The following is a 14,866-nucleotide window of genomic DNA, read 5'->3' as shown; positions in this document are numbered from 1 at the left end:
TGAGGTCGCCCGCGCCCCCTCCCCCCCCCCCGCGCTCCGCACCGCGCCCGCGTCCCCGAGGCTCGTTCCTGCCCGAGAGAGACCCATCTGGTCCCAGATTTAACGAGCATGTGCGTGCCGTCACCGCCGGCTGGCGAGGTGGCGGAGAGACGCCCGCGCCCCGCAGGCGGCGGCCAGGCTCAAGAGAGCATTCTGGGAAGAGCTTACTAATCGCGCGCCGCCCTCCCCACAAAGGCGCGCAGCCCCGGGGCGCGCGGGCGGCGCAGGTGAGCGGGGGGCGCGCCAGCTGTCGTGCGCCCGGGCTGGCGCGGGGCGCGCGCGGGCGGCCGCCGCGTCTTTCTTCTCCGGTGATGTCATCGGGCGACGGCGGCCGCGGCCGGGGGGCGGCGGCGGGGGCGGTGCCGGGCGCCCGCAGGTTCCTGCGCCGCTAATGAAAAGGCACTTGACAGCGGGCCAGGGCGCGCGCGAGCCCGCGGAGCCTAGCGGGACCTGCTGGGCCGGCCGGGCCAATCGCCGGCGCGCGGCCGCCCATGGGCGCGGAGGCGGCGGGGGCGCGGGTGGCCGCGGCCCGGGCCGCTCCGAGGTGATCGCGCGCGGCGCCCCCTCCGTGCGCGCAGCTCGAGCCGCCGCAGCGATGAATTCTGCCGAGCAGACCGTTACGTGGCTCATCACCCTGGGCGTGCTGGAGTCGCCCAAGAAAACCATTTCGGACCCCGAGGTTTTCTTGCAGGCGTCGCTCAAGGACGGGGTGGTCCTGTGTCGGCTGCTCGAGCGTCTGCTGCCCGGGACCATCGAGAAAGTAAGTGGCCCTGGCGCGGTCTCCGGGTGGGTCCCTGGCCCGGGCAGGAAGCGGGCGGCGGGGCGCGCGGGAGCACCTGGCGCGCGCCGGCTTGGGGCCCGCGCGCCCTCCTTTGTGCGCGGACCCGGCGGCGCGCCGGGCGCGGGGACCGGCGGCGGGAGTTCGGGGCGCCATTGTGTGCGGGGCGCCGGGAAGGGGACCCGCCCTGAAGGCAGGGGCAGCAGAGGGGGCCGCATCGGCGCGCGGGGCGGGGTCGGGGTCACGGGAAGGAGAGTTGGCTGTGCGGATGCCGGTGGGGTTCTGCTCCGCCCTAACATGAAGTTGGGAGGTCAGCTTCGCCCTCACCGTGACGGATCAGAAATCCTCGTCTCTGCGCCGCGCAGCTTTCTGCGATGGCTTTGTCTGAGCGGTTTTCGTCGCTGGCTATGCAGTCTCACCCTTGTGTTGAATGGACCGGCGGCTGGGCATGTTTAAAGGATGCTTCCATCAAAGCTGAGGGAGCGCTGAGCTGTGAAATGACTTACTGCTTTTCCTTACTCATCCAAGCCTGCAGAACTGCGCACACACGGTGTGGAAGCCCCGACTTTTGGGGGCTGGTTCCGAATTACCATCTTCACCGCTTGCTGGATTTGGAGCAGTCTGCTTGCTGCTGCTGCTGGCTGGTGGCTCCCCGGAGGCGGCGCAGCACTGTGAACCTTGACCGTAGCTGGGGGTGACCAAAGTTTGTTTTCATATGCCAAGCTCACAGAGCAGTGTCAGGGTTGACTTCCCTTCTAAGAACAGTCAACTCTTATATGTTAAAAAGTACTAACGTCTGTGTTCAAGATTTTGGCCAAAACACATTTTAGACAAAAAAAAAAAAAAAATTGAGATCCTTAGTTACTTAAAAAGTGTTAAATACAGAAATCAAACTGCCCAGTAATTAGGAAGGAGTAGCACTCATTGGAGTGTATACAAACACACACACACACACACACACACACACACACACACACACACACACACACACACCCCAGGTAGGACAATTTGTTACTAACAAAATGTTGATTGAGTGATCTGAAAAAGCAAACATTCTAATTTTGCTCGTAAATTTTCATGTTACAGTGTTAATTGGAAAACATTTAACATGAACTCTGCAGGCATAAATGGGTTTTTATGTATTTTTCTGAACATTATTTATAAAAAAAACAACATGCATTTTAGAACACGTAACTGCCTCCCTGATGTGGAAATGATGCTTCTAAATGAGGCAAATTGATAAAGTTATGATTTAAGATGGGATGGACTAAGAGCAGGGTCTGTCATCTGGATGTTGGTGCCGCTGAATATAAAAGACAGATGTCCGGATGAGACATGCTAAGTTTTCCAAAATAGGCCTTAAAGAAAACCCTGTCCCGTTTCTGAGGGTAAGCTTTAAAAAGATCCCTGCGCTGTGACAACAGCGATACACCCCCATCAGCACACACACACACACACACACACACACACACACACACACATACACACGTTATGTGACACGTTGGCTGCATTAATATGGATAGGCAAACTTCAATAATCATATTCTGTTTCAACTTCGAGAAAGATTTTCTTAGGAAACTGCAGCGGCCCTTTCATCTCTGAGGCAACAAAGAGAGGAATGAGTGAAATGTTTAGCTTCTGGCAGCCAGATAGGCCCTAAACAATCTGAAACTACAGTCGAGTGGAAATGTCTTGGGTTGATGTTGTTTGGCCTCTCTGAGCCCCGACTGGTTGGTTTTAAACTGACTGATGACACCATACAGATAGTCCCCGGCCCTTTGGGTCATAGGTAGGTGTGGGGAGTAGACCATTAGCCACCGTCTGAAACCCTGGGTTCCATGAGCTTGCCTCTGCCGTGAAGTCATGGGCACTCGGCGATGCCTGCATGTAATCACATTTGTCTCGAAGCACATGTGTGGGGAAACTCTTGCTTAAACGAAGGAATACAGGAGTGAGGCGGCTTCTCCTTAGAAAGGAAATGCTTGGGGATGGAGCTGGACATTTGTGTGGCGTGGAACGGCTCTAAGCTGGACCCTTTGCCACGTGGCCGTGCTGACTCTGGTGAATTGTGAGCAGCGTGAGACTTCCCTTCTGCAAGTTCATAAGTTAAAATGAAGCTCAGGCCTGGGAAAGAGCGCAGAGGGAAGGCTTCCCATGTGTCTTTTATTAAGAACACGTCCTGTTCTGTTTCAGAAAGGGGTTGGCTAGAGGGGAAGGGACATTCCTTGGGCTCTGGCTCAGGCAAAGAAAATGGCGGGTTGGGGTCCCTCTCTTGGAGCCTCTGTGTTTGCTCCTTGGAGGTGAGAAGAGGGGGCTCTGGACTGGTCATGAGAGGTGCTACTCTGCTGCTGGCCACAGGCTTTCTGCTGCAGGGACGAAGGGAGACGAGGTTTGCAAGTTTTCCCTGCCCTCAGTATGAAGGTCTTGCCCTCTGATTATCCTGGGGAGAGCCAGGCCCTGAGCCGGGCCCCCATCCTGTCCCCTCCCTCTTCTGATCCCAAACCTTCGGAAACCATCATGTCCCTGAGTCCTGGTAGCACCACCCTGGCAAGTTCTCCCTTCAGACCTTTCCAGGTTAGTTTTTCAAAGGAGGCACACTCTAGATGCAGGAATTTTAGAGAATAGAGAAATGCCAAGAATAACCTATGTTAAAATGCTGCTTTGATTTTACTTGTGAACGCAGGGTACAAAGTTATTAATTACAACGAAAACCTCCAGGAACTTTGTTCCCTCTGTGTGTCCCAGAATGGGACAGGGAAGCTGTGTGCAGTTCACATGGCACTCTCTGTGGGAGATCTGGGGCTGCCAGGGATGGGGGGGAGTAACTGAGTCAGAGGTCCCTCCTGGGATACGAATTTTTCTCATGGTCTGGAGGCCAGAAGTTCACAATCATGGTATGTGCTAGGGTGCTTATCCAGACCTTTCTCACATGACCAGAGACCCCTAAGTTTGTGAAAACAAAGCTTATATCACATTCTTACGATGGCCTCCATTCTGTCCAGATCCACTATAGCACCCTACCTAGCACTACCGCAACCCTAGTTACATCCAAAGTGACCTCATCACCGGGTAAAGCCACATTCTGTGGAACTGGGGCGCTGGGACCCCCATGTGTGAACTTTGTGGAACACAGTTCAGCCTATAGCAGTTGAGCTATTTCAGCTTATTAATAATTATTTAATACCTACTTGACACTGTGGGAGCTAACTTCTGGCATTTCTTTTTAAAATTATACTTTTTATTATTTAAAACAAGTCCTTCCAGATCCTTTCCTCGCACCCAACTTTAAGTTCTTTCTTAAAAAAAACCCAAAAATCTAATACAACAACACCCCCCCAAAAGCAAGAAAATAAAATAAAAAACCCCAAAGGGGGAAAAAACCCTACCAAACTGTAAGCAAATGAAGCACACACAATGAAACGGTAGTCCATTGTATGCTGGCCAACTACTCCTGAACACGCGGCCTGCCCTGGAGTGGTTGATAGGCCCCGTGTCACTCTGTTGGAGGGAACTGATCTCCCCTCCCCAGCAGGGATAAGAGACAGCTGGTCATTAACCTTTACTCTAGTGGCTAGGTCTTCACTCATTAAAAAAAAAAACACACACAAGATAAAATATAACAAGTTAAAAACTATCTCATCAAAGTTTCACAAGACAAACCCACAGAAGGAGAAGAGCCCAAGAGAAGGCACTGTCAGAGACCCACTCATCCACGCACTCAGGAGCCCCCTAAAAAAGAGACTGGAAGCTGCAATGCATGCACAGAGGGCCTGGTGCAGGCACCACGCTGGCTGCTTCAGTCTGTTCGTCCATACTAGCGGGGCTCATGTTGACTTCCGGGGTGTGGCTTATGTTGACTTGGCCTCTGGTCTTACACTTTCCCCCCCCTTCTTCAACAGGGTTCCCTTGGCCCCAGGGGAGGAGCTTGATGGAGACATCCCATTTAGGGTTGAGTGCTACAAGGTCTCTCTCTGTCTCTCTCTCTCTCTCTCTCTGTCTCTCTGTCTCTCTCTGTCTCTCTGTCTCTCTGTCTCTCTCTCTCTCTCTCTCTCTCTCTCTCTCTCTCTCTCTCTCTCTCTCTCTCATGTCTGGCTGTGGGTCTCTGCGTTTGTTCCCATCTGCTGCAGGAGGAAACTCCCCTGACGGTGGCTGAACCAGGAAGGCACTGATCTATGGGTATAGCAGAATGTCATTAGGAGTCATTTTATCACTACATTGCCCCTCTTTTTTTTTTTTAGGCCAGTATTATTTGGTTTTACTCCAGGTTCTTGGCCACCCAAGCAGAGTCGGGTGTGGGTTCCACCTTGTGGGGCGGGCCTCAAGTCACATCACGTACTGGCTGGTTCCTCCCAGGACCTTGTACCACCATCCCCTCGCGTGTCTTGTAGGCAGTACACCACTGCAGAGGAAAAGAGTTTGGGGCTGGCTTGTTTATATTTCTGTTTGGTGGTTTGCTGAACACCTTCCTGTGTCAAAGACACCGGGTCACAGGGGTGAAGGCACTATGTAGGCACCAGCCTGACTTGTTAGATAGCAGGTCCTCCTTAGGGAGCCAGAGCACGCGGAAACAGCACTAAATGCCGGAACGGTGTGCGGCAGAGACCGTGCAGATCTTTCGTGAGATGGAGAGGAGGCCCAGCATTTGAGGTGAGCCGTCTGGACTGACCTTCATGTGCCTCGGCCGTGGGACCCCTTCCAAAGGCCGGCTCTCTCCTTTGACACAGGACTCACTTTTGGTTAAGGTTGGTTAGCCAGTGTTGGGGTGGGAACAGAAAAAGAGTCTCCATGGCCTGTGGGCAGAAAAATAGAAGTGCCCGTTAAGGAGTGGCACCTCCTCTGGCCCTGGGCACCCGGCAGCACATGCCAAGTGGTGACAGCATTGATGACATGGTCCCTCAGTGAGGGTTGTGTAGGAAGGCGTGTCACTCGACTGGTAGTGAAGGTCAGATGTTCTCCAGACCATCTTTAAAGACAAGTAACGCCTTCAGTAGAGTCTTGAGTGCTGAGCCTGGCAGTAGTTCGCTCTGTTTCCTTTAGAGGTGTGGGTCTTCAGGGCATTGCCTCATCCCGGGGCCAGCAAGTGCAGCAGGTGGTTTTGGGTTTCCTGCCTGAAGAAGAGTGAACTAGATCCTGCCCCTTTGGCTCGTTCAAAAATAAAGCAATTGCAGAACCAAACCAAACCAAACCAAAAGACACTTAAGTTCAGTTTAACTCAGGAACTTCGAGGAGATTTCCTGAGGGCCAGACTCAAAACACATTTGTGTTTATGTTGGCACTGTGCAGGTACACAGACACGCCCACCTACAGGTGAACGTGAAGCAATGCACAAAGGTGTGTGTGCACTTGCTGGTGTGCATGTGAACCCTCAGATGTTCACACACAGGCACACACAGAAGCACAGATTACATGCTTATATGCATAAAGGTGTATACACACTCAACAGCATGCACGTATACTCTCAGATGCATATGATACGCACGCGTGCACACTCGGGGTACACACAGCACTACACATGCATGTTGGTGTCTCCTGAGCTTCTGCACCAAGATGTGTGGCATGCACACAGGGGTGAGCAACAGGCTGAAAGGGAGAGCAGTGTGAGAGTGAGCATCTTATTTCCTCAAACACAGCTGGTCCCCGTGAAATACAGTGTGGAATTGCATGTAAAATGGGGATTGCCCCGTGCCTGTCACTGTACCTGGAGGTCAGGGCTCACTGTTCCTCTGTGTCTGCAACTCTGACACATGAAAGCCAGAGGCTGCTGGTCTCTAGATCTCTTGTCACTTCCTGGGGATCCATAAGACGTGGTTCTTGTAGGTCTTCCAAGGCCGGGGAGACGCGGCTTCACGCCACAGTCCTTTGCTGGGTGACTTTGGGTCACCTGCTCACCTTTCCTGAGTCTCAGTTTGTGCAGCCCTCACTGGCAGGAGTGGCCTTATGGGGCAGCAGGGTGTCCCCAGGGTTAGTGAGAAGCCATGCTGGGCTCTGAGGAGCCACTGTTCTGTCCCTGAAGCTAGAAGCTAGGGTGTGACCACAGAAGTATCAATTCCAGAAACAATGTTTTATTCTCATGTGGGATTGACTCTAGCAACCTTTTTATTTATTTTTCTTGGAGGGGCTGTTGCCTCCCTCCCTTTCCTGGATAGACTATTGTCATCTCGGGGCAGAGCATAAGGCTCAGCTCCCAGGCCTTGTGCAGCTGCTGGATGCACAGCTGCAGGCTGTGTGAGGGCTGAGCCGTTGCTGCTGGTCCACTTTCATGCAGGCTACGGGCCAAAAGTCACAGATGGGAGGGGAGACAGGCAGCTCCGGCTATGCCACAGAGAGGGGGCTCCAGGCCTCTTGACCTCCCCCATCCGGGCATTATCCTCTCCCCGCTCACTGTGGTCAGGTTAGGAGGCTGTCTCCAGTCTTTGCCCCGAGGTTCCGTGGCATCCTCAGCCAGGCTGATGCTGCACACCCACTTTGGTCCTGCCGCCAGAGCGTGGGATGTTCACACAGAACATGAACAAAGCCCCTCCCACATGTACTTGTTTAAATTAATCCAGGGGGCTGGGGAGATGGCTCAGTGGGCACACAGTGGTTGCTGTGCACACAGGATGACCCGAGTTTGGATCTGCAGCTCTGCAGTAAACCCTGGGCATGGTGGTGCTTGTCTCTAATCCCAGGTCTGAGTCGGGGATGGAGGTAGGAGGGTCTGTGAGGGTTCCTAGCTGAATCAGCGAGCTCCAAGGTCAGTGAGTGACTGTGTCACACACACACACAAAGTGATGATCGATCATAGCTAAGCACTGGTCCCAGCTCCTGGAGTCTAGTCGTAGAGAGGGAGGAGCAATAATAGGAGCAAAGAGCATGATGGGGAAATCCGCAGAAACAGCTGACCCGAGCAAGTGGGGCTCACTGACTTGGGAGTGACAGCTGGGAACCTGCTTAAGACCAAACTAGGCCTCCGAATGTGAGTGACAGCTGGGTGGCTTGGGTAGTTTCTGGGGTCACTGGCAGTAGAACCAGGATTTATCCCTAGTGCATGAACTGGCTTTTTGGAGCCCATTTCCTATGGAGGGATGCCTTGCTCAGCCTAGATGTAGCGGGGAGGGCCTCAGTCCTGCCTCAAGTGATACAACAGACTTTGTTGATTCTCCATGGGAGATCTCACCCTATCTGAAGAGCGGATGGGGAAGGGGATTAGAGTGGGAATAATGGGAGGACAGGAGGGAAAGGGAACTGGGATTAGTATGTAAAATAAGATTGTTTCTTTTTAAAAAAATAGCGATTGAGGAGGATAGCCAGTGTTGATCTCTGACTGGCCTACACACACACACACACACACACACACACACACACACACATCCTTGTGCATTCTGGACTACCACTTCAGGGACATCATAGTAGACCTGCTCTGGTCTTAGGTGTGGAGTGTCTGAGCCTCGGTGTGAAGGGCACAGATGTCATCCAGCCCAGATGCCTTCTTACACAGCCAGGTTGCCCGAGGGTATCACAGAGGGTTGGGTACATTGTGAACGTCAGTCTCAGGAGAACTGCTCACACTGGAGTCTGAGCAAACGGTGCCCACAGGACTGTGCTGGGAGGAGCTCCCCTGGAAGAGGGGGGACAGCTGCTCAGGACACAAGTAGGAAGGGTGTGGTTGACTCAGGAAGCGACCCCAATTCTCCAGCCCGCTCTGCAACCACACTCAGACCCTTTGAACCTGGTTTTGATGTGCGGCCAGCAAGATGGCAGTAACATCTGGTGCTGGCACTAGCCTGGGCATCAGTAGGTAGGTCTGTGCTCATCCACTCTGTAGATTTTGACCTACCATGAAGACAGGCTTGGGGCTGGGGACTGGGGTGTCACATGGAGAAGAACTCAGCCGTCCTCACCGAGGCCACCCCACGCCCATCTGCCAGCACTGGAGCACACCCCTCTTGGACCAGCAAGATGCCAGACTCAGCCAGAGCAGACAACCGAGGTTGTCCAGGCTACCTGTAAGCTCCGGGCTGGGGACATGGCTCAGCTGGTAGAGTGTTTTCCTGCATGCCTGGGGTCTGTCCTCAGCACCACAAAAAGTGGGTGTGGCTCAGAAACTCAGGGTCATTCTCAGCTGCATAGCAAGTGCCCTGCCAGCCCAAGCTCCCGGAGCCCTGTCCTTAAAAGATGGCAATAGCGGCAGTAGCAGCAACAGACCCTTTGGGTAGGAGCACAGACGTTCAGAAAACGCTGATTGCCTTTTGAACACGACAACAGAGCGACTTTGTGGGTCACCTTGAGTAAGAGTGTCACCATAATTGTGACAGAGTGACAGCAAAGGAGGAGCTGGGGGAGGGTGTTTCAGGTTTTATTGCCTGCATGGTAGGGTGTTTCAGGTTTTATTGCCTGCACGCAGGCTCGCAGGAGGAGGGACAGGCTTCTTTCCCGCTGCCCTGATTTCTTCTGAGCCATCTCCCTGTGGAGTGAAGGAGCTTGCTTTACTTAAGATCCGGGAGTCTAATTAATCTCAAGAACACCAGTGCTGGTCGTAGGATTTCCCAGCACAGAACATGCTTCCTTTTGAAAACAGGCTTCATCCATAGCACGTGGTCAGAGGGGCACTTCCAGACCGTGCCACGGAGGCCAAGTTTTTCACGGACAGGAGAATGGGATTCGTGTCTTCGGAGACACTATCAACAGGTGACAAGTGGGAAAGGGTTAGAGCTCTGAGTCAGCTCTCCAAGGGGCAAGCAGGGCTTCACCATGGGCTCTGGACTGTGAGGCCATGCCTGGGATGGCACAGAGCTGCCCAGCACACAGGACGGTCTCCAGATGTCTGTGATGGAGCTCCTGCTTGAAGAGACTGGAATAAGTCTTGTCTCGCCCCAACGGAAAGGGCGAGAGTGAAGAGCAGCAAACGGAAGTCCCTGAAATATAAAGCCCCACAGAAAACCAGGACAGCCAGGAGCTGTGCCTGAGAGAGACCTCTTCCAGACTGAGGAGAGCAAGGGAGAGAAGATGCAGCCACCAACACGGGAGTCACCGCCGAGTCCACAGGTGGGGACGTGTCGGGTGAGCTGACGGAGGGAAGCTGTCCCCAGTGGATACCGACCGTTTCTTCGCCAGTGAACTCTACAGCGTAGAGGGAGTGGACAAGTCCCCTGGAAAGCACAAACTTCCACAGCTTACTCTAGAGGAAGCAGATAGTTTAAATAATCCTTTATCTAGTGTAGAAATTAGGTTTGGAGGGGAAAACACCTCCAATAAAGAAAACTCCAGGTCAGATAATTTCCCAAGAGAACTTACCAAGTGTTGGGGGGGTAGTAATGCCAATTCTGCATGTAGTCTTCTACAACTTAGAAATAAAGAATATTCCCCCACTTTATCCTAAGCGGTCAACCTTATCCCGGGGACAAACTTGACAACGACATTGTAAGAGAAGACAACATCCACACATGACCTTCACGAACTTAGGGGTAAAGCTTCCAAAATTAGTGTGTCAGGAGCTGGAGAGATGGCTCAGTGGTTAAGAGCACTGGCTACTCTTCCAGGGAACCAGGTTTGAGGCCAGCATCTACATAGTAGCTCCTAACTGGATGTAACTGAAGTCCCCGGGGGATTTGGTGCTCTTGTAGCCTCTGCAGACACAGTATGCGTATAGTACACACGCATGCAGACAAAACACCCATGTGCATTAAAATAAAAGTAGTCTATCAGCATTATGTGAAAATGGTTCCATTCATTACCAGGAGGGACTACTCTCAAGAATCATGTTGGTTTCTCAGTTGGAAACCAGTCAATGTAATTATGTTAACAAACTAGAAAAAAGAAAAACCACAGGATTGTCTCAGGAGACGCAGAGAAGCATCCAAGACCATGTAGCATCCATTCCTGAGACATCCTGTCACCAACTCAGACGAGGGAGGAAGGTCGTCCAGGCTGCTGAGGTGGCTGCTGAGGAGTTCACAGCCATGGGTGTGCCCGGGAGTGGGATGGAACATCCCCACGGTCGGGAGCCAGACCAGGATGCAACTGTCCCCACCTCTGCTCAGCCTTGCCCCGGATGTCTGAGAAGGAAAGCCGAAGTACCCTCCTGGAAAGGAAGGCGGGATTTCCTGTCTACACAGACACCACAGCCCACAACCGAGAACTGAATGCGCACCACACAACAGCCAGCTAGCAGGTAGGTGACCCCAGGTAGATTTATGTATGAACCCTGTATTCCTGCACATCGGCAAGATGACTTGAATCTGACAAAACAACAACAACAAACCACCCAAAAAACCAAAACAAACAAAAAAACCAACCCTCCCACTTGCCATAGCAAAAGGGAAAAGAAAGGGAAACAAAAGATCAAACCTTACTGCTAAATCTGAGAAAGGAAAGACCTGTGTCCTCACTGACACTGCCCATGGATGCCTCAGCAGTGGCACAGGACAGTCTCTGTCACCTGCTTCTGTGGGGGACTTTAACTCATCCCACTGGCTGTGAATGTGGAAGACGTGTATAGAATTATAAAGTCTGAGGATGACTGGCGTACTTGCACTTAGGGGAGGAGGGGCTACTGCGGGGAACCTCCTTGTCCTTGTCCATTTGTTTGTTTTTTTTTCCCCTCACCAAACTTGTCTGAGTGCTTACTATGCCAAGAGTTGTGGAGGAGAATAATGTTGAAGAGATGAGTTGACTGTGCTTCGAAGGAGCTACATGCTCTGCCAGCAGGAGACAGCTTTCCAAATACGTGCAGCATGGGGACCTGGCTGACCCCTGGCAGATGGGACCGAGGATGTCTTAGGGAAGGCTATAGCCTCGCGGTGATATTTGAGTTGGGCTCTGGCAGATGGCAGCTGTGTGGAGGAGGGGGTGTATGCACTAGACAGAGGCTCTGCTTGGCCTGGGGCAGCAGTGAACTGGTTCCCTGGACTTGTGCATGGAAGCAGAGTGTTCTCAGAGGGCTAGAGAGGAAGACAGCAGAGGGCCTGGTGGGTCAGTTGTTCTAAAGGCTTGGGGCCATGACTGGCTAAGACTTTAGAAAACACTACTTCAGTTAGAGGGTGTAACGTGTAGTTTTCCTCACCAGCTGGGCCCTGCTTCAGTTTCAGCCCCCAAATAACACACAGGACACTGTATTAATTATAAGCTGTTGGCCATTTGTTATTGTTTCTCATTGGCTAGCTCTGACTTAATTATTGACCCATAATCACCAGTATATATTTTTATAAGGACTTATCTTTTCGAGAATACAGACTTGTGTAGCTTCTTCCCAGGGATCACATGGCAACGGCTTGGCTAACTACATTTCCCAGAATCCTCCTAGACCCCCTAGTCCCACCTATCTTGCTTCCCTATTGGCCAACAGTGCTTTATTGACGTATACACAGGACTTCCCCCATCAATAGGGTGGAAAACACAGGAGAGCTCTTAGGGCTGGGGTGGGGGGCTGCCAAAGAGAGGAGGGCGGGATGGGATGGAGAGCGTGCCGAGGGCAGATGGCAGCGGTTGGATGCAGGACACCTGGGAAAGACCTTTGCAGTCTTGCTCTCTGGAAGTTCAGCAGGAGAAGGGTGTTGTCTCTGTGGAAGCCTGGACGTGAGTCCTGGCTGGTCTGTGGAGATCACGAGCATAGTGGAGCATGGTGTAGAGGTGTCTGTGGAGCTGTGGAGGTCTGGGGGACAGTGACCAGTTATAAATTGGGGAGCTGCAGTTTAGAGACAAGGCTTGCAGCTGTAGGCAGACAAGATTTCATCCGGGTATTGTAATGTCGGTGTGGGAAGCTCTAGGACCAGGATGACAGTGTGGAGATGAATGACAACTAGACAATGCCTGGGAGACCAGGAGACCAAAGAACCAAGGCACCTACATGAAGACATAATAACAGGAAGGTTGATAGAGCCCCGGACTGCTGGGATGTTGGGGTTGCATCACCATGAGGGAAGGGTGCCCCACCGCGGCTACCCGATGTCAGCAGGGCTGGCTAGGGTCACCTAGGTTGATGGTTGCCTCCCTTGTCTTGGTGACCTTAGCCAAGGCCCTGTGCTGAGGGTTAGCTGAAGGGGAGAGAGGAGCCCCCTGGGCTTGAGGAACGGAAGCGGAGGTGCAGAGTATGATGGCCTCACTGAACTAGAGTTCATAGAACTGGATGTCTGTGGAAAGACAATGTGGGGTGCAGGAATTTGTAGCCGTTTTGGGGGGCCCAACTGGAGGTCTTGTCACTATGTACTCTATTGGGAATTTGTTAGCAGGAGTGGTCCTTAAGGTATGTTTTTCTCCATGTAAGAGTTCTAGCAAACCGTACTCACCTAGGACATGTTTCTTTGAGTTCTCGGCGTTTAAGGTCTTGTAGGAGTGAATGCCACAAAGCTACCCGCCCAACAGGGCGGGGTCAAGGTAGAGATAAAAGGAAGTGAAAGAAAAAGAGGGTCCCCTTTTTTCTGCTGGAAGCCAGCCACGCTTCTGACTCCTGGTCAGTGCTACACTCTCTCTCTCTCTGGTAAATAAATATATTGTTTTCCCTATATAGTATCGAGTATCGCTATAAGGTCTGTCCCTTTTCCTCACAGCGGAAGAGTCCTTGGGTTAAGCCCAGTATATGCTGTGTTGAGTGTAAATAGTTGCATCCTGAGAACTTCCAAGATTGCCACTGTCAACTCATAAATGCATAAGCTTTGGGTCTTTGCTCGTTAGGTAATGGCTTTTAAGGGAACGCTGTGACTCTGCAGTGTGTGCCTTGTAGCTGATGCTTCCGAGTCTAGATATAGGGGAGAGGTCAGGCATTTCAGGGATGCCCGTGTAGAGTTTCTGCCAAGTTATTTGTTATCATTTCTTTTCCCTACGGACTGTCAGGCTTTGTCTCTCTTTCCATGTAGTAAAGGCTCATGGCACGTCACATACCATGACTGATGGGTATGGTAAAGGCTCATGGTACGTCACATATGATAAACGGGGAGGGAAATGAGCCGAGAGTTGTTTGTCAAATCAGCACCGCTGAATACCGTGCAATCAATGGAAGCAATTTTCTCAGGGTTTATTTTTTCCGACTGAAAGCATTAAAACCAGCATGATTCAGCACCATTCAGCCCTGTCTTCATGGGTAGGAGAAACAAACACATTGAGTTTACCTCCTCGCCTCCTTCTCTTGAGAGGCCTTGAGGAGAGTTTTGGGGAGTGAGTGTGGAGGAGGTGTCTCGTTACTGAGTTCTGGGCTGAAAATGTCTGGGCTGGTTACCCCACCCTCTCCTCTCGGCAGAGACAGCATAGCTTGTTAAAATGCTAACCTTGTCACCAGTATCACTTGGAAGGCACAGGGTTTGAATCTGTGTGACTCACAGTGGCGCCTTCTGTTATCTGTGCCTTTGGTCCAGGTAGTTTGTGGGTGAAAGTCACCCGACGGGCTCTTGAAATCTGAGAGCTTCGGTCTTCATCTACAGAGTGTCATAGGCATGGGCCAGGCCTGAGAACCTGTGTCTTAGCAAGGCCAGAGAGAAAGCTGATGCTCTGTGGGGTCCCATTGAGAGTCATGGCCGGGCTACTGAACAGACCACACAGCGCCAGGACTAGATGTGCCTTGGGGACGCTTGCACAGGTCGCAGCCCTGCAAAGGGTCTAGCTGTGGTCTGTCCCACTGTATCAGTCGACTAAGCTCCTGGTGACAAGTTCCCCTTTGTGTTGCATGGCCAGACTTCGTGCATTCATACGCAGCCTCTAGGATCGTGAGGCTGGTTGCCCTTCCTCTGGACTGTCTCTGCAGGTCTCAGGCACCTAGTGGGGCCAGGCTCAAGCTGCACTTGAGGTTCCCACCAAGCCTAAGACTCTCTGGATGTCACCCCATCTGCTCCAGTTCAGTCTCTGTTGAAACTTCACGAGCAGAGACACCTGGCGGTACTTGTCCCATCAGACCACAGGAGAGCACCATGGTGCATAGGAAGATCAGGCACCATTGAGCCTTAGCTCTGGTCAGCGTGGACGTTCTTACAGAGGGTCTCATGGAGATCCTGTGGTCACCTTTTGTCTATTGAGGTGATTCTACAGCCATGCCTGAGGAATTCCAAAAGGGCCATCAGGAGGAGGCTGGCTCTGAGAAACAAC

General features: G+C 52.3%; 1 protein-coding gene across 8 annotated transcripts in view; it reads left to right on the top strand.

Moving 5' to 3' along the window:
* Window positions 1-586: 586 nt before the first annotated feature.
* Arhgef7 (Rho guanine nucleotide exchange factor 7) overlaps window positions 587-14,866 on the top strand; it is a 112,503-nt gene continuing 98,223 nt past the window's right edge. For 3 of the 8 annotated variants that reach the window (XM_013115777.3, XM_013115776.3, XM_005073318.4), the window contains exon 1: window positions 590-799. In XM_013115777.3, the coding sequence (XP_012971231.1) occupies window positions 635-799 (165 nt within the window). In that variant the 5' untranslated portion in view covers window positions 590-634. Of the gene's footprint in view, window positions 800-14,866 lie in introns of all 8 variants that reach the window. The other 5 variants (XM_013115778.3, XM_013115782.3, XM_013115779.3 and 2 more) reach the window with 4 other exon arrangements.

This window comes from Mesocricetus auratus, unplaced genomic scaffold (genome assembly GCF_017639785.1).
Source record: "Mesocricetus auratus isolate SY011 unplaced genomic scaffold, BCM_Maur_2.0 Super-Scaffold_100031, whole genome shotgun sequence".
Classification (NCBI taxonomy): Eukaryota; Metazoa; Chordata; class Mammalia; order Rodentia; family Cricetidae; genus Mesocricetus; species Mesocricetus auratus.
Note: the sequence above shows the minus strand (reverse complement) of the source record. Positions and strands in the feature narration are given on the sequence as shown.